Here is a 20,374-nt window from a genome sequence, read left to right as displayed (position 1 = left end):
CCAACCCTGCAAGCAGGTCCTCCAACTTTCAGGGAAATCTTGGGGGTTGGTGGCAGGATTGGCACACCAACCACTATAAAAAAAAACCTCATGTGGTTTCATTCGATTCCACTGTTCCATGATGTGCTGTAGTGTCACTCATTGCCTGGCCGCACTCTAATCCTAATTTGGGATCCCGAGTTGGTTTATCTTGTGTTGGGTGTGCCAATGCACTGTATCATCAGTGCGTGCTCCCAACCTCTGCCTACTCTGACAGACCATGGAAATCAAATCTCTTTCATTTTTAGTCAGAATGAAGACCTAGCAGGTCTACAAAATTACAAAAGGCATCAATAACACGGATTTCAGAAAATTCTTTTAACTATATATTAACTCACATACTCAAGGATACCAGTGGGGAATAAAAAGGAAGTGTTTTTAAAACTGAAACCAAGAATCACATCATCTTTACATAAAGGGTTGTAGGAATCTGCAGCAAAATATGTACTTTAAGCTGAAACACTGATAGCTTCTGGAAAAGCAAAGTACGTGGATTATGTATTTTGAAACCTTGACACATTAACAAGACATGCCTAACAGACAGAATGATATATAGAGCTCTTTCCTTAGAAGAGAATCTATTTCCTCACACAACTGAGGTCAAATCTACAGGCAGAGCAACCAGCAACCAAGCACCAGAAGTGCACTGCGATAAATGTTTCTTTGCATCGCATTTTAGTGTATGCAATACCACTTTGGTGATTCAGGAGTAATCAGTTATTAACGCATCTAGCGTGGATTTCTTGTCTAAAATTACCATTACATCTTACAAAAGGGGGTCGGGGAAGCAAACCTATAAAATGTGGTAAAAACACTGGAGATGTCTAGTTTCTAATACACTTTTCCTGCACACCAAAATTAATTTTAGTAACTATAACAAACTATAGTGTTGCTTTGTTTGTGTCAATTTTAAACATAAATAACGGTTGACTTTTTTGATATATACAAAGTAGACTGACAATTAAAAACAGAGTGGTACATTTTAAACCGATCATCAATTCAGTTTTTCTGTGAAAAGTCTATGTTTGTGTCTAATTGTACTTTGCTTATAAATCATTGTCTCATGGTTAAGAGCTGAAGAAATAATATCCATGTTAACAGAGTCTGAGAATTTATTTAATGGGATCGGTGCTCTATATATTGGACAATAGTCAGCCCTTTGTATCCACAGGTTTCACAATTGTGGCTTCAACCAACCAAAGTCTGAAAAATAAAAAAAATAAATAAAAAAAAAACAAAAAAAAAAACACAACAACAAATGACGTGATGTTTAGGCATACCCTACCATAGCCTCCCACCTATCCAAGAAATAACATGCTTACAACCACTGCAAGATGTGTTTGATGATGAAAAGAAAAAGGAGAAACAGATTCCTGTTACTATGTTTCTAACTAAAGTATCTACAATTGTGAAGCCTAACATTCAATACTTTAAGGATCCTTAGTCCTCAACTGCCACATTTCCTAACATTATACTCCTCAGGTGGCACAGACTGCCCAAAGGGGCTGGGATACCTGGAGAAACCGGCTATGAAGTACCACTGTGAATGACAGATGGGGGGCTGGGACACAGCACATCGAGATGATTTCTTCGCTCCGGGTGAGTCTCGGGTTTAGACCTTGGGACAACTCGTAGAGAGTCGGGAGAATAATATAGCATGTGGGTTGGCCCTGATCCATGCAGTGAGGTGGAGTCAGGCAGAGTGCATGAGGTTACAAAGGGACAAACCAGTTGGGAAAATGTGGTGCGGCTAAAGACCTGAGTGGCATGGAAGAAACAGCACTAATAAGTCAAACGGTCATATCTAGGGCCGCTTACCACCAATCAGTGTAAAGAGTCTAATTCCATTCCTCCGTCTCTCGCAACCCCCAGGTCATTAGTATTACTGAGCGTCCTCCAAAGCATCAATGTCTGCAATCGGAATGTTAACACAGTGGAGGAGAGAGAGAGAGAGAGAGAGAGACAGAATAAATTTATATCTTCTCTATTCATACTATTTTCTATGTGTACTTGTATTTTAAATATTCTGTGTATTTCTCTTTCATGTCATTAAAATGAAAGTAATCTGCAAACGTTGAATGAAAGAATGTTACGTTGCTGCTAACATGTATTATGTAGTTAGGCATGTCCATGGTTACAGCTGTACTGAACACGTACAGACATTTTTTGTCATTATTACCTAAACAATACAGTACTATATAGAAACTATTTTATGAAAGCGAAACAAAGAGGCCAGAGAGAGCTTTGCTGGAAGGTGTGCAAAGCTGGAATTCCGATAATTATCGCAATGTTCAATCCAACTAAAATTGATTCCCCATCAAATGTTGTGTCTTTCAGGATAATCAATCTGAACATAAAAACCACACAAGGTCCAAAAGGAAAAGCTAAGCTGCTCAAGGGTCCATCAGTGACTCCTAACTCATTCACAAAAAAGCATGATCAGAAATGAGAAAATCATGACAGAGTAAAGAGTCTTATATTTAATATTTAGAATAGCAGACATTACAAAACATTGGGCAAGATTTCCGTTTAAAGAAAAATTGCACTACTGTTAGTTCTGAGTGCTAAGAGTTTTGTCCAGCAAAAAAAATAAATAAATAAAAATAAAAACAACACACACACACAAGACAATTTCCAAACAGGCAAATAAGAATTTCTAAGCACTATACATAAGGCCAGTTTCCTCTTGTGTGTTCTGCCTGAAAACACCCTTTTAAAGCTGAAAAAAATGTTTTATGCAATACATCCCAGGATTTCATTGATCATAATCATTTTAAAAACAGCATGTGCTGGCTACATTGTAAACAACAATCATCTTTAGGGACATCTGTACTTGTCACACAATTTTCACAAACATATGCAAACGAGGCCTGAGATATTTAAGTCATATTAAATAAAAGAATTCAAACTGCAAATACACTTCACGGCAACTATTTCCATTTCCATTGTTGGAAAGCTTCTGGCACATGATTTTTGCAGTTTGATCTTAAAGAAACCCTTAAAAAGTACACATGCATAATATTCCTCAAATGCCCCCAACCATATGCCGTATGAGATTAAGTGGTTTGCATAAATGACATTGAGAAAATCTTTTAATAGTATATATATTTTACATCATCTCAGGTTTCAGGACATTCTAATAAAAATACAGATAAAAGAAATTAATGATAACATTTTGTGTTACAATATACAACAAGATGTAATCTACACAAAAATACAACCAATTTCTCCATTGGCTTAATGTGTATTGGCAAGCACAAAGCAGAAATCATCTCTGGATGGGTCTTCTGTCCATTGAAGGGCATACTCACACACATATTTTGCCAGCTTGGAGCTACAACTCAGCCAAATATGCATGGGAAGAAGTTAGTGTTCAGATGTCAGAGTGCCTGGAGTAATCCCAAAACGATACAAGAACAACATGCAAAGTCCAGAAATTGTTTCTGGGTCTACAGTAATCCCTCGCTATATCGCGCTTTGACTTTCGCGGTTTCGCTCTATCGCGGATTTTATATGAAAGCATAACTAAATATATAACGCTGGATTTTTCGCTGCTTCAGGTTCTGCGGACAATGTGTCTTTTTACTTCCTGTACATGCTTCCTCAGTTGGTTTGCCCAGTTGATTTCATACAAGGGACGCTATTGGCGGATGACTGAGAAGCTAACCAATCAGAGCACGCAGTTAAGTTCTCCTGACTGAGAAGCTAACCAATCAGAGCACGCAGTTAAGTTCCTGCTTGCTGAATGCAGTGTTAACCAGGAAGTCTCGTCTCGCTCATTCAGCATCAATGTGTTTCGCTGTGTAAAGAGTTGTGCTCTTTTGTGTTAATCTTTGTGCATAGTCAAGCCATTCATTATGGCTCCAAAACAATCTGCTACTGCTTCAGGGGCCGTGCCCAAGCGCAAACGGAAGATGTTAATGATTGCCAAAAAGGTAAACGTTTTGGATTTGTTGAAGGCTACGATTCTTTTTATTTAAAAAGTAGGAAAGGAATATAAGATCTACGGCCGCAGTGTCCTTTTAACCAGGGTGCAAAACAAGTTGTAAGTGGATGTAATAAGGCAGTAGTCTGGATGGAATCTGCTTTAGGGATTTGGATTGAAGACTGCCAGAAGAAGAACAACGGCAGTGCTACACAATCGCCTGAAGTGGCTCCTTTAAGGGCTGTAACGCTCTCCTTTGTTGTGCAGTAAAATAAAACTCATTGTTATCGGACAAGTCATTGTGTCATTGTTGGTGAGTAACCATAATTAATTTTCTACTTACAGTACTTAGTACATGTACGTGCATTTAGTGTCACTGTACACACATTTACTGTGTACTATTTTTGTTGCATTGTACGTATTTATTGCTGGTGGCATGTCTATCGTAATGGCTGTAACATGTGATATCGGAGACACTCAATAGCTTTAAAATAATATTTAGGTTTTACTGTATATAAACAGTGTGTTTATATACATAATTTCAATGAATCTTACCTAATATCTAAGAGAATATAACTCTGCGGGGAATATTTATAAACAGTGTGGGAGAGTTTATAAGGGCTTAAAATATATAAAAATAACCATACAAACATATGGTTTCTACTTTGCGGATTTCCACCTATCGGGGTCTGGAACGCAACCCCCGCGATCGAGGAGGGATTACTGTATACTCCATTTGTGAAGCTCAAACTCAAATCCACCATTTCCCACAAAAAATGTAATTGTTTTTGTGCAACCTAATACTGTTGCTTATTACACTTACACATTGTATTTAGTGCATGCAGCAGTAAATATCCTTGTAAGAAAGCAGTTCTGTTCATGTTCAATGAAGACAACTTCAAGTGTTAAAAGCAAAAATTCTTCCATATTTAATGTAGCCTCTAAAGATCAGTAACCTACCTTCATGATTAGAAACTCCCAGACAGTCATGACCCTGGCCAGCCGAGGCAGAACAAGCTCCATGAGCTCTTCGTCGCCACACTGCTGAATTATCTGAAGAATAATCATCAAATGTTGATTTCTGCTTTAACAGGTTCACTCAAAAAGCTTATAGTTAAAGTTCACAATAATTGCTTTAGACCAATGGCAGTAAATTTATCTCAACAAATGTAGAATTTTCTCTCAATCAAAATATTTAGTTACTGCAGTTACAATTTCCAAAACAGCATAAAAAAAAATCAAACCTATGACTTGAAAGCTGTGAGTAATTCCATTTGGGTGTCATGCATGCTGAAAAAAGTTATCAGAAAGATTAATCTTCACAAGAATGTGCTCCCCTCTAATGCTCATCATCTTTGGAGGTTTGGTTAAAGAATAAGTTATTTTTTTCACAAATGTTTTAAACACTGATTTACCCACACAATGTGTTTTGGTAAGTGTAGCTTTGTTTGTTTATTCATTCTTTAATTTTTAAACATACAAACAAAAGACAAAAACACCAAACACCTCACTGGCTCAACAGGCTATGAGGCCCTAAAGCCAGCATAAAAGGAAAGCCTTAAAAAAACTTACTAAATATGTTTAATTTGATGCAAAGGATCCGATTTCACAAAAATGCCTTCTGCATGCTCATGGAATATTTAATATGATAAAGTAGGAAGTACAAATGTGGTTGCTTCTGTTCACCACCAGCATGACAGAAGGCACGGTTCAAAATTGCAAAGGCCGAAGTAGAAAATGACAAGATAAAGCGCATGTATCTAACTTGTTAGCAGGATATTCTCTACACGGTTCTGCTGAAAAAATTTGTTGACTGAAACTAATCATTGTCAGTGTGTAAATAATAGTAATAATAGTTTTAAATGACCCAAATCAACACCTTCCAAAAGCTAAACCATTTACATAAGAACTCCTCACTGTTACATAAAGCTTTGAAGCATCAGCACTAAGAAATGTGCTGCTGCAACTAGCAAGATCAGTATACTTATTCTACCCACAATCTGCCTGTTTGATCCTTCTAGTATTCATTAGTCTTAAAGTTTAACTCTGGAAAAAAGAAAATGTCTCTAGAGCTCTACGGCTGGTGACGTCTAGAAAGCTCGATCATCACAAAGGGCAGCCCAGTAGGACAAGGCATGGTATTTGCTGGATATTTCTGTATTTTCCAGTTGTAACAGCAAAAAATCCCGCTCTCTGGGGCAAAGTCATTCATCGTTGTTAGCTATCATTTTCTATTCCCCACATGTACACCACCAATTGCCAGTTTTCCTGGCATTAATGTAGCTTCAAGCAGTACAAATTTCTCCTTTTATCTCTCCAGTTGTTCCCATTTCTCTCTCATCCTTAAATTTTTGTGGCTCCTCATTGATGTGTTCTAGATCACAGGGGTTAGTTTCAGTAACAAGGCTAAACATCTCATCTTCAAAGTGTGACATATTAATGGTATTGAAATGAGAGCTTATTTGTCTAAAACCTTACAAAAATGAAGGTACTACAAAAAAAAAAAAAAAATAATAATAACCTAAGTGATCAAATTGATTTCAAAGTACAAGTGGAACTGCAGCATTAATGAACTCTACCCCAGGTAGGTGAAACGTTGCAATCAAAGGAGGCAGAGAAGGAAGTGAAAGGACAGCGGGATGTCTTTAGAATTGGCAGAATCTCAGAAAAATACATTATACATCTGTGAAAATGATATGGATGCACACTTTTCTGATATTTGTGCACTCCCAAATTGTTAATACTCTGGAACATTCCTTGCTGGAATGGTGGATGTTTGATCTGGTAAGCTTTAAATCTTTTGTTTCAGGTTTGCCATAATACCCTTTATACTGCAATTATAAACTCCTGGGGGACATTCATTTTATTATATTTTAAAATACAAGACAAATGAAAATACTGAATACCACAACTACAAATTAACTTAAATTGCAAAAAATATATAATTTAAAAAGTTGATAGTCCTTTTCCAAACAAAAATCTGAAGAGAAGTTTGCCACTTTCTGTTGCTTCATTTGGCAGCACAATTTTCAGACGAGCAATAACAAACTTTGTAATGTTGTAAACAAGGCCTCAGAATGAGAGCTACTAAGTGAATGACCTTCCACATATGTAATAAATATTATATACACAGTATAAAACACTAACATTTCACCTGTAAGATATCACTAGGTCACCTTATCCTACAATACTTTACCTATTAAGTAGATTACTGCATCTGATCAATATGTTCATTTAAAGCATGTTTGTTTCAAAAAGTACACTCACTAGGTAAAGCAATATATGAAATAAAGTATGAATTTTCCATTGCTACCTCTTTTAATCGAGCTTTTCGTCTCTGGATTTGTTGTTCAGTAGAAACACCACCTAGATATTTTGGAGGCCTACCAGGCTTGGCTCTTCTACCTTGACGGCCTGATCTCCCTGCAAGTTTAGAATGCGCAGGTCTGCCTGGTCCCTTTGGTCTCCCAGGACCGCGAGGCCTTCCTGGCCCAGGAAAAGACAAAACCACTTGATTCAAGGCAGCTTCGGCAGGAGATGAAACAGACTGCAAGAAAGGGGATATTTGAAATTAAAACTTCAATTAAAAAGGATATTTAAGTAGTAATTCTCCAAGCATTAGAGCTATGATATTAAACTATTATGCTGTTATTTTGAAAGCACATATGGATTTTGGCAGGGTAAACCCACAACATACACACAGGCCGTCCCTCTAAAACCTGTTGCAGAGAACTTGAAACTTCGTATTCTACATTTTGCATTATTAAAGAGGACTTAATCTACTTATATTACAACAGTTCTCAAAAGAAATACATTAAGTGTTATTTCCTCAAATATAAAGGTATACCAAATGCCCACTGCAGATTCACACAAATAAGTGAAATTAAGGCACTAGGAAAAACCCATCCCAATGACAGTTATCATCCTGCACTTCTATTTTTCACCTCACAATATTTTACTCCAAGAGAATGAAAGCCTAGTTTAAAGACCCAATCATTACAAAAAATATTATATGTAGATAATTTTACACTTCCCTGAGTGGAAGGAGGGAGTTGATATTTAGGTATGCAAATATGCTTAAAAATAAAGGGCCTGTCACACTTGCTACCAAGAGTTAGTCAATGTAGTATTGTGCATTCATTTTCCCACAAACTGTCAAAATATAACCACTGTCTTCAGTCAATGCAAATAAATTACTATAAAATACTTTTAACAAGATAGCTCTTAAAAGTATATATTTAAATATTATCAGTGTGCCAGTGTCATAACTATATAGACTCTTAAATACTGGGAAAGTACACTAAAATTAAACCTCATCAAAAACAAAGCTGAGAAGAGAAAAATGAGTTACCAACCACCCATTACACATATAACTGTCAGCGAAATTAAGCACAGAAGGAGAAAATTGGTAAGGTAAACATATCCACTTATAGCAGGCATAGTGAAATTACAAAATTCTTAAGTATGATAAATATATTTCAGCTTGGTGTACTTATAGCACACACCCAAAAATATATAGACAAAGAAACCCTATAATTAAAATGAGATATTTCTTAGTTTTTTTTTTGCCGTGCACCCTCCCCTACCATAACCTATCGTCAATGGGGGAGCAGCGAAAACTTTAGATTTTTCAAAAATTTGGATCTCCAGTTTTTGGTGGATTAACGTTTTAGGGTCCCAATACTGAAAACATTGGTATCTCTATGATGGGTGTGTGCCTGTCTGTCAGTTTCTTGAGGATGGTCTACAGCTAAAATGACTGGACAGAAAAATACCAAACTCTAAACCTAAGCCTGTTATGAGATGACTATGTGCAGATTAGTTTTTAAGCCAAATCGTGCAATAGAAAAAGGTACTCTAGAGGAACGTAAATAAAATAATTCTACAATAAATTATGAATTTTTCTTGTCAACCATTATCATAATGACCCATTTTATGATCAGAAATATCCGCATCAGAGCAGTAAAAAATTACTGAAATGTTAAAGAATAGAATGGGTAACTTGGTTCCTAAGGCACAAAGCCTATTGACGCTCATGTCCAAATTTTTCCTAAATATGAGGATTCTCACTCACATTCTTTTGACTCGCTGCTTATAGCTCTTAAATCCATAGTCGGAAATGCCAAATCTGGGCTCATCATCTGTTGCTTTTCCACTGGTACCAGTAACTAGACTGAGGCTGTTGGCTTAGTTCCAGGTGTTTTTTTCATTATAAGCTTTTGAAGAGTAAACACGCAAGTGGCATGGACAGGTTTGCTACACTTTGTAGTTTTAACTCATTTGTTTTATTTTTCAACTATGTATGTGTTTTTATGGCTGTTAATAGTCAGGCACTGCTCCTAGCTAATGCATTATGGTAGCGCTTTGCGTAATGAAAAAAGCGCTATACTGTATAAATGTAAGGAATTTTATTATGTTTTAACTCATTTTTTTCTTATCTGTTGTTCATTTTATTATTGTAAAGTACTTTGGTCGACTGTTTTGGTTAGCTGTTTTAAAAGTGCTATACAAATAAGTAAGTTTTGGATATTACTGTAGTTATAATTACTTTATGTGGTTTTTCCCCTTCCCCACCTTTGCTAGCACTATACAAGAGTGGGATGCATGTTTTGGTTTTATTTATTTATAATGCACATTTAAAACTAGAAGAAGTTGACCAAAGTGCTTTACATAGAATAAAAGACAACAGTATAAAATTAAAGCCAGATAAAGAATTATTGAAAAAAATAAAACAAAAAGAAATTATACATACAGTGCATCTGGAAAGTATTCACAGCGTATCACTTTTTCCACATTTTGTTATGTTACAGCCTTATTCCAAAATGGATTAAATTCATTATTTTCCTCAGAATTCTACACACAACACTCCATAATGAAAATGTGAAAAAAGTTTACATGAGGTTTTTGCAAATTTATTAAAAAAAAAAAAAAAATCGAGAAAGCGTATGTACATAAGTATTCACAGCCTTTGCCATGAAGCTCAAAATTGAGCTCAGGTGCATCTTGTTTCCCCTGATCATCCTTGAGATGTTTCTGCACCTTAATTGGAGTCCACCTGTGGTAAATTCAGTTGATTGGACAGGATTTGGAAAGGCACACACCTGTCTATAGAAGGTCCCACGGTTGACAGTTCATGTCAGAGCACAAACCAAGCATGAAGTCAAAGGAATTGTCTGTAGACCTCCGAGACAGGATTGTCTCGAGGGACAAATCTAGGGGAGGTTACAGAAACATTTCTGCTGCTTTGAAGGTCCCAATGAGCACAGTGGCCTCCATCACCCGTAAGTGGAAGAAGTTCGAAACCATCAGGACTCTTCCTAGAGCTGGCCGGCCATCTAAACTGAGCAATCGGGGGAGAAGGGCCTTAATCAGGGAGGTGACCAAGAACCCAATGGCCACTCTGTCAGAGCTCCTCTGTGGAGAGAGGAGAACCTTCCAGAAGGACAACCATCTCTGCAGCAATCCACCAATCGGGCCTGTATGGTAGACTGGCCAGACGGAAGCCACTCCTTAGTAAAAGGCACATGGCAGCCCGCCTGGAATTGGCCAAAAGGCACCTGAAGGACTCAGGCCATGAGAAACAAAATTCATGCTGTGGGGATGTTTTTCAGCGGCAGGAACTGGGAGACTAGTCAGGATAAAGGGAAAGATGACTGCAGCAATGTACAGAGACATCCTGGATGAAAACCTGCTCCAGAGCGCTCTAGACCTCAGACTGGGGCGACAGTTCATCTTTCAGCAGGACAACGACCGTAAGCACACAGCCAAGATATCAAAGGAGTGGCTTCAGGACAACTCTGTTAATGTCCTTGAGTGGCTCAGCCAGAGCCCAGACTTGAATCCGATTGAACATCTCTGGAGAGATCTTAAAATGGCTGTGCACCGACGCTTCCCATCCAACCTGATGGAGCTTGAGAGGTGCTGCAAAGAGGAATGGGCAAAACTGGCTAAGGATAGGTGTGCCAAGCTTGTGGCATCATATTCAAAAAGACTTGAGGCTGTAATTGCTGCCAAAGGTGCATCGACAAAGTATTGAGCAAAGGCTGTGAATACTTATGTACATGTGATTTCTCAGTTGTTTTATTTTTAATAAATTTGCAAAAACTTCAAGTAAACTTTTTTCACGTTGTCATTATGGGGTGTTGTGTGTAGAATTCTGAGGAAAAAAATGAATTTAATCCATTTTGGAATAAGGCTATAACATAATGTGGAAAAAATGATGCGCTGTGAATACTTTCCGGATACACTGTACATGAACACACATACATGCATAAGATGAACACAGTATAAACAATATAAATAGAAAGATTTAACCACTCAAACTCATAAGCTAAAGAAAAAGTGAATAAAAGTGCATTTTTAGCAGAAACTTAATTGAAGTTTGGGAGCCGACCTTATTACGAGGGGCAAACCATTTTGCAATTTAGGACCAGCCACAGCAAAGCCACTATCACCCCTCAGATACCTGGCTGATGAATATGGAACAAAAAGATCAGCTAAGTACGGTGGAGCTGACCCGTGAAGGGCTTTAAAAACAAACACCAAAATGTTAAAATTAACCCTATAACTAACAGAGCCAAAGCAGAGAGGCCAACACTGGAGCAATGTGATCTATTTTTTTTTTGCTGCTGGCCAAAACCATCCAGTGTTTTATATCATCTAAGCAGTTAAATAGCTTTGTCACAGATTCCATTTCACCTGATTGCAATGGGAAGTAAATCTGGGCATCAACAGCGTAACAGTGATACGGGATGTTATACTTGTTTAGTATAGAGGAGAACGATAACATATATAATGAGAAGAGGTCCAGACCTGAAACAGACCCCTGGGGTACCCCACAGGTTACTGAAGCAGAAGGAGACATTGAACTACCCCACATTTACAGAAAAGATCCTGCATTTGAGGTAATCCGCAAACTATTTAAGAGCAGTATTTCAAATACCAACCCACCGCTCAAGCCTGTTAATCAGAATGTCATAATCAACCAGGTCAAATCCAATAAAATTAGCACGGAGTGAGCACTTCCCTGTATCCGCTGCCAGCAGCAGATCGTTTGTCACTCTTTGCAGCACCGATTCTGTGCTGTGAAATGTTCTGAATCCCAACTGAAACTTATCAAGAATATTGCTGTGCTCCACAAAAACCTGTAGTTGGGTACCCACAACTTTCACCAAAAACTTTGGTGAGAAATGGTAATTTGGAAATGGGATGGAAGCTACTAGGAACCAAGGGATTAGGATTTGCCTTTTTTAGCATGGGCTGAATCACTGCATGCTTAAAGCACGTAGAACAGTCCCCATCTGCAATGAGCTATTAAACAATTGACAGCACATTAGAATCGAGAACATAAAACACCCCTTTAAAGAATCGAGCAGGTATACAATCAAGAGGACAAAAAGACATCTTCATGCAAATCATAATTTTCATCAGATCCAAAAAAAAGAGGCTGGCTAAAACTGAAGAAGTACAGCGAAGTGAATGGTACCCACTGATGGATCCTGAGCAACAGGCACAATGTTAGCTCTGATATCAGTAATTGTACTGATAAAGTACTGCAAAAAAGTAAATCACAAGAGATTGATGACCCAGCATTTGCAGAACCCCTTGATGGATTACGTACAGCATCAGCAACACTAGATAATTCTCAAGGATTGTTACAGTTGCTCGCAATAACATGGGGAGGGGGGGACAAAAAACAAAAAAAAAAAAAACCACACACACACACATTTCTATGCAGGGCTATAACACAGTTTCCAAATAATTTCCAGCATGTTGATACAAAAGTATCTTGCTAAGCACATTTACTACTCAATTCTGCATGAAAAGCAAATACTGTATTGCACAAAAGCAAAACAAATTCAAACTATTGTGCTTACAGACAGTCCAAAGACATGCAGGTTAGGTGGATTGGCGATTCTAAATTGGCCCTAGTGTGTGCTTGGCGTGTGGGTGTGTTTGTGTGTGTCCTGCGGTGGGTTGGCACCCTGCCCAGAACTGGTTCCTGCCTTGTGCCCTGTGTTGGCTGGGATTGGCTCCAGCAGACCCCCGTGGCCCTGTAGTTAGGATTCAGCGGGTTGGAAAATGGATGGATGGATGGATGGATGGATGGTTACAGGAGACTTTATGTAAAGATATAATGTAAGCAAAACATGCAGGCGGGTTTTGTCTGGTTCCAAGTTTGGGGTTAGCATTTATCTTGCATGCAGTTTACCTAAGGAAGGTGTGACACTAGAAGTGTAGCTTATTTATAACAATTCAAAAGTAAAATTTGACAAAACTAACAAAATGCTGCTCTGTAATAATGTACTAATTAGCCATGTTTGCCTGTCAAAATTTAAATATTAAGAGCGTGATTTATAAAAATATAGTTATCACTTTCACAATGTAGAGGCTGTCAAATTAATAAACAGATGGTGCTAGATCCTCACACTCCCCTCTAGGCAAAAATTTTGTTCTCACTTAAGAACGTTACTTGTCCCCACAGGACTCACTTTAAGATAATGAAAGACCAAAAAACATTTTGTCAGGTCCCTTTCAGATTACTGACTTTTTTAGTGCAATACAAACATTTCAAGAATAAGCAGAATCCTTAAATTTAGGAATTTTTAATCCAACACCTTATATTATTGCATAAATAGATACTACCTGTGCATCTTGAGGAGGTACTGACGGGGTAGAAAGATTCAGGGTCTCTGCAGCTGGCAAGGCCTCCCTTTCAGGTTTTTCATTGGAAATGGAGCCTTGAGATCCAGGGGATAACCCTGTTGTCTCAGCTATATGATTAGCCAGAATACCTAGTCCAGGCTCTTGCAGATATGTGTCCGACTCCACACCATTCTTGTTCTTGTGGGCTGGATTTAGCATGTAGTGTCTAGACAAACCGCCCTTTCCTATATAAGCTTTATCACAAGTTTCACACTTAAACATTTTAGGGTTCAAGTTAAAATCAACAGATACAAAGACATTTTTGGTTTCATCCCCATCCTCCTCTCCAACACTTAATTCAGAATAATCATCCGAATCTGACTGATGTCCATCAGCTAAGTCCTCCCGCCTAATGAACTTGTAATCCTTTACTTTGTATTTTGGTGGCCTAGAGATGCGGCCTGAACGGGTCTGAATTTTCTGTGGCTTTTTAGGCTTCTCTTTTTCCCCTTCCTTTCTGTCGGGACCAGATGTAACAGTTCTGTGAACTGCTGGACAAAACGTCACTGTAGCCCTGGGAGCTCTACCATTCACAGCATTTTTTACAGTTGCCTTTTGTGTCATATGTATAGCTCCCACCGTAGACAACTGTTTCTGGACCAGCAGCTGAATTGGAGGTTCATTGGGACTATGAAGCACAAATTGCTGTTGCCCATCACCTAGGACAGGTTGAATTCTAATGATTTGAGGGGAGGTGTTAAACTTCAGTCCTCCAGTCATTCCCACTTTAGCCACAGGCTGACCCAAAAGAACAGTTTTCTGCTGGACTGGTGGATTTAAAGGTGCAGATTTCTCCTTGGTTTCAGGTGTCTGCAGATTCTGAAGCTGAATGCGAATGGTTTCAAGCTGTCAAGAGAATACAAAAATAAATAAATAAATTGCTTGCATATTTTGTGAGCAAATTTTTTATACATTACCATATGATATAAAGAGCTTGGGGCCACTCAGAGAGACTAAAAATTGTTAGAAAACGAAGAATGAAATTTAACGACAGCTAGCAAGAAACTTTCTATAGAATACAAGACAACTGAATTCATGGAAGTCTGTGGGGGCAGAAGAATTTTACTGCAACCAATCTTAAGCAGGAAGAAATTATTCTATGCATACTGCTTCAATACACTCTTTTACTGCAAGTAACACCACATTAGAATAAACAATTCAATGAAAAACATTTACCTGAGCCCACAATAATCCCTTTACTTTCATGTTTTCTTGTCAAACAATGTTAGAATTCTCTAAACAGATTAAAAAAAAAAAAGACCGAAAACTCAAACTCATGCAACTTCCTCTTTATTTGAACCACTCTCATAAAAAGCACAGCTATGTTCTACTGTTTGAATTTAAACTAACAAAACCAGCATCACTAGCTACTTGACAGAGGTAAAACAGTACATCATGTAAGAAAATGTAAACGTTGTGTAATATTTAGGTCTGCTTGTTAACTTGGTTAGCTGGTTTGAAAGTGTACACATGTGGAGAAAGTTAAAGAATATGAAAGTAGGAAATTTAGAAAGTATAAAAAAAAGAAAGTAAAGATCACAGGAGCGCAAACAAACGGAAATTAATACTCGAAAAAGGGAAAATAAATCACAACGGACCACGTGTTATATTAAAATAAAAAAAAAAAAGCAGGATAAAGCGAGGTCAGAAATAAAAGACAGAGTAGAAGAAAAAGAAAAAAAAAAAAAGTAAAATGTCATAAAATGGTTAAAAAACAAGGGGGCCAAGCACATGCAAAGCAGGTTAGAGATCATGAAAACTGGAATTCAAAAAGACTCAAAAAAAAAAAAAAACGTAGGTGTGAAACACATGCAGAGCAAGATACAGAATATGAAAGCAGAAAACAAAAAAAAAAAAACGAGTGTCAAAAAAAGAAAGTAAACATCGCAATAGCGCAAAGAAAGAGAAATTATTTCTTGGAGAAATAACAAACAGGTGAATAGAGATCGAATATATGGACACAAGTAATATGTCAGAAGTATGTAAATATTGTAAGGCTTTGAAGTTTAAGTCAAGAGAATTTCAAAAACAGTTTACCTCACATGCATTTATTGGTTACTTTGCAAAAAAAAAAAAATTATTAACTGCTGATAATGTAGATTGTTTTCTCTGTGCAGAAATTCCAAACAGAGAAAGTTATCCTGAATTATGGTACAAAGTCATTAAACATATGTCTCAATGACCTCATTAAAAAGATTCAGCACGTTGGGACTCGAAAGATTCCAAATATTGCTTTTTTACAGAAGTTCTGAAATACAAGTGAAATTAATGAAATAGCAATAATTCAAAGGAAAAAAAAAATTTAAACGTGTGTATCCAGAAAAACTACAACGGGGGTTGGCGAGCGAAGTGAGCAGAAAGTCCCTAGTCTTTATTTAAAAAAAAGATGAAAATGTATCAAATGTTCATAAAGGGTTTATCAAGAAGAGACAAGACTAACATGCTTTACAAGTTTAAGTAAAAGACATTCTTCTGTTAAGCTATCAAGCCTATTGTTTACTAAGCAGCAATTTCAAATATGTCCTCTATTGTTTCTCTTCCCAATTAAAATGTAAGCTGCTGCACTTAAAACAAGCTCTGTCCAAACTTAAACAGTATCCATTTCAAAAGACAAAATAGAAAGGTCCAAATTTAAAGTAGCTTGTGTTGCCAATTGTCAGTTGCACGAGATGATTTCTTTGATTCCTTTTCCTCATTCTAAACACCTCTCGGTCTCTTGCAAAACTAACCTTGACTTGCTTAGTTCACACTACAAGAAGTTCGCTGACAAGAAAAAAGACGTGGCTGGCTCAGTTACCGTAATACCTAGCGTAAAGGAGAACAGAAATTTCCATAAAGCCTAGAAACGCAGGGGCTGAAAAGATCAGTTAATGTGACAGGCCAATTTATTGATCAAGTCTTTTTTAGTGAAAATCGTCCAATTTAGATTGACAGCCAATTATTGATCAGAGCATCTCTATGACATCTTACACAAAATCTGCTCATCCTGAGAAATGCATTCATGCACATCAAACATTACTATTTGCCCAAACTTAACACATTACAGTAGCAGCACCACATCTTTGCTGCCAGACTATAAGATTATATGCCACACCTCAGCAACAACAATCAAAAATGTAACCACTGTACTTTTAAAGAACACACTTGCAGCAGTAAATGCATTGAAAAGAGCTCTTCTGTACATTTTCCACACACTGATCTGAACTGAAATCCATTTCATTCAATTGCTCAATATGCCTTTTAAAAAGTACTCCCATTCAGAATGGGAGGTATTTGTTTACTTGAATATCCATCACATACTTAAAAACAATTTAAAACTTTGCAGTTGCAGTTTTGATGACAATTGATATAAAAACTGCAAAGACTGAATTAACAGAGAAAACATAAAAAAAAAAAATATCCTAACAGTGCACTTGTTTGACAAACAACTTTCCACGGGAAAACAAACTGAGAACACCAATAGTTGTGTTAAAACAGGCTTCCAAATTTTATGCCAGGGGTACCACTGTGGTTGCAAGTTTTCATTCTAACCAGTTTCACAAATAAATGGTTCACTCTTACTTCTAAATGATCTACTAATTGATTTTTTTTGTCTTATATTTTGCCCTCAAATGTGTGGTACTAAAATTAAAGGTAACCAAAATTCAGAAACTTGCGTTTTTTTGCAGTATCTTTAAATATGAATTTTCTTTTAGCAAATCTTTCAAATTCACCTTTTCTTATTGAGAGTTTACTCTCTTAAATGACCCAAATACTAATGATTAGTGTTAAGCAGTAAAGAGATGTAAAAGGTTTAAAAAGACCAGAAAATATAAAAGAGCAAAATCCTTAAAGGCAAGAAAAAGAATAACAATTAATATCATACACACAAAAATGCTTGCTACATTCCCCTAGAAATTTAACAACCCCATTTTGAAAATTTTGGATTGACACAAAAAGACAGAGACTGGGAAATAACAGCTTGTTTAATAAAGGCAGGAGTGTGTTAAAAACAGAAGGTGGTTGGGATGAACACCTGCAGTTAAGGTGGTCCAAAAGGACTGAACTTGAGGGCTACTTAGCACACAAATGAAAGTAGCATTTAAGTAGCCCTGCAGCAGGAGGCTGGGACTGCCCAAGCCATTTCGGGAACAGCTCTTCCATCTCTAGATGCCATTTACCAAATTAGTCTCATCAGCTGGGCTCGCGTCATTATAATGGACAGCACCCAGCCTCAACACAGTCTACTCACACTACTACCATCAGGCAGATGCTACAATAGTGTGAATTCAAGGACTACAAGATAACAGAACAGCTTAATTCACAACCAATTAGACTTGTGAATGACCCCATACATTACTTCTTCCCTTCACAATATTTGAATGTGTTAGTAAGTTTACCTCCTCTAATTGCATTTTTAAATTATCGTAGCCTATTAGCATTTTACCTGTTTTGTCTTGTGTTTAATCTGTGTACGCTGGCAGCTGAAGTGCACGTAGAGTAAGATTTTCATTACAAAGTGTGACTGACTGTTTACTGTGCAAGACCAAGTAAAGTAGTACCTCTGCTTTAACATTTCATTGTCATTTGCACCTGTGCCTACAATATTCACCAACTGTCAGAATCTGGATATGAACCAAGGTTGTGAACTCCAATTAAGGTGGTAAAAAAGATATGGCAAAAAAAAAAATTCAGTTTCTGAATTTTGATTGTCTATACTGGCACATATATCTGAACGCAACATGAGTGAAGAAAATGACTAAATTAAACAAACATTTACAAGCAAGACTAAACTATTGAACTTGTTACACTAGTTGGAATGAAAAACTACAGCCACAGTGGTTTTCCAGGACTGAACTTGGGAAATCCTGCATTAAAGCATTTATAAAAGTTGCGACCAAAACGTTACTTCCAAACTGCTCACCGAATTCGGAGTATAGCGACTGTTATTCTCTGGATCTCTTGGTTTATCGAAATTTCGAATCTAGTTAGTTAAAACAAACTAGTTAAACTTGCGGAGTTTTACAAACTATATCACATTCGCTGAATCTTGTTAAATAAGCCACAACCGAGTTCATGATTAACAGACGGCCTTGCAATGAAAACCTGTCTCCTTAGCCACTCACTATCCAAGGTCACTAGGTACGTGCAGACTTATTTGCCATTCATTGGTTAATCCGAATTTAAGTCTCACTGGACAGTACTGCGGTCTTTCTGTCACATTCTACAAAGTTTCCCAAGATACCCCAATGACAGCATGTTCACCTGACGCCTTTTGTACACAGCAGATGTGGACTGGTAGATGATCCGTTTACAACACGGTGTCGTTCACTACAACATTTAAAAACAAGAAAATCGCATCCAAGCACCTTTTTGGGGATGAGCCGTGTGCCGTTGAGCACCTGGTTTTGCTGCAGAGCCACCTGCATGGCTACATTTTGGAGCTGCTGGGACGCGTTATGTACAATGGTCAGCGGCTGGGGAGCCACGGGCAATGCGGGGCTGGGTTCCAAAGCCACCCGCTGCAGCTCGGACAGCACGATACGACCGCCATCGGCCTCTTGAGGGCCCAACGACACCAGACTGCGCGGTTGCAGCTCCTCAGACGACAAGTCGCCGCCGTGCTGGATGAAGTGCTGCGACTGGTGGCTCTCGAAAAACTGAGCGGCTTCGCTCTCCGTCACCTCCACGAGCTGCTGTTTGGCCAGCTGCTCCACTAGCTGCTGCTGCTCCTCCGCCGTCAAACCCGTCCCCTCAACGAAAGAGCCATCGGGCTGCACGTAGATGATTGTACTGGTAGGACCAATACTTTCAGCGACTTCAGATGTCTCAACGAAGGACGTGATGAGTTCCCCTTCCCCGGCTGTAAAGGTGTTCACCACTTGGCAGTCCTCACCCCCAGTGACGTGCAGATATTCCGGCAGGCTTGCAGTCCCATCGCTAGTCAGTGTCCCCGCCGCCAGGCCACTTTCCTCCTCCTGCTCCGCCATCTTGGTTCACCGAGCCTTGGGCAGGAAGAGGGTTGGTATTTTTTTAATAACAAAACCTAAAAATACTTGTTTTTTCCCAATTCAAAGCAACTGTGCAAATTAATGTGAAAATATCAGTTTAGCGGTAATAATATAAAATTAAAACTCCCACGAAAAATACACAATTAAATACAGTCGACTTCGCAGCTTTTTATACACGTCACAGCGAGCGTAATGGAGACTCCTAGACGGAATCCCGCGAGGGTCAAAGCGCACGCTAAAGAAAGCGAAACTGGAGAAGATCAAATTGCTCGCTAAACGGTTCCCGTAACCCGGTGTTTCAGTAGCTATAAGAAGCTAATATTAATCTATTAAACATTTTGTGTAAAAACCTTAAATGATCGGTTTCAGTGATTCAAACCAAATGTATTATTTGTCACATACAGTTGCTGGCTCTGTTAGTCTCCTAAAACAATGACTCCCTGTTATATTGTCGTCCCAGTAAGTACTATTATGTAACCTAGTATCTATCTATCTATCTATCTATCTATCTATCTATCTATCTATCTATCTATCTATCTATCTATCTTTTTAGTGGCTAATATTATTAATTCAATGGAGGGTCTTACTGTTGAATATGGTATATACAGTTCAACATGAGTAATACATTTCTGCCATAGATCACTTCTTGCTTTACCCAGTGACTGATCTTGGCTTTTGTTGATGAACATTGCAAAATATAATTTTAGAGGAAACC

The 20,374-nt window shown here is 37.9% G+C and overlaps 1 protein-coding gene across 2 annotated transcripts in view; it reads right to left on the bottom strand.

The window, feature by feature from the left end:
- znf839 (zinc finger protein 839) overlaps positions 1-20,116 on the bottom strand; it is a 39,126-nt gene extending 19,010 nt beyond the window's left edge. Inside the window, exons 1-4 of one of the 2 annotated variants that reach the window (XM_039742295.1) lie at positions 19,018-20,116; positions 13,610-14,515; positions 7,278-7,511; positions 4,925-5,017 (exon numbers count right to left, since the gene is read on the bottom strand). In XM_039742295.1, the coding sequence (XP_039598229.1) occupies positions 4,925-5,017; positions 7,278-7,511; positions 13,610-14,515; positions 19,018-19,638 (1,854 nt within the window). In that variant the 5' untranslated portion in view covers positions 19,639-20,116. The remainder of the gene's footprint in view (positions 1-4,924; positions 5,018-7,277; positions 7,512-13,609; positions 14,516-19,017) is intronic. The other variant, XM_039742296.1, reaches the window with a different exon arrangement.
- Positions 20,117-20,374: the final 258 nt, after the last annotated feature.

The sequence above is a fragment of the Polypterus senegalus genome, chromosome 18 (genome assembly GCF_016835505.1).
Source record: "Polypterus senegalus isolate Bchr_013 chromosome 18, ASM1683550v1, whole genome shotgun sequence".
NCBI lineage: Eukaryota > Metazoa > Chordata > Cladistia > Polypteriformes > Polypteridae > Polypterus > Polypterus senegalus.
The sequence above is the reverse complement of the archived record's forward strand: the minus strand, read 5'-3'. Positions and strand labels throughout refer to the sequence as shown.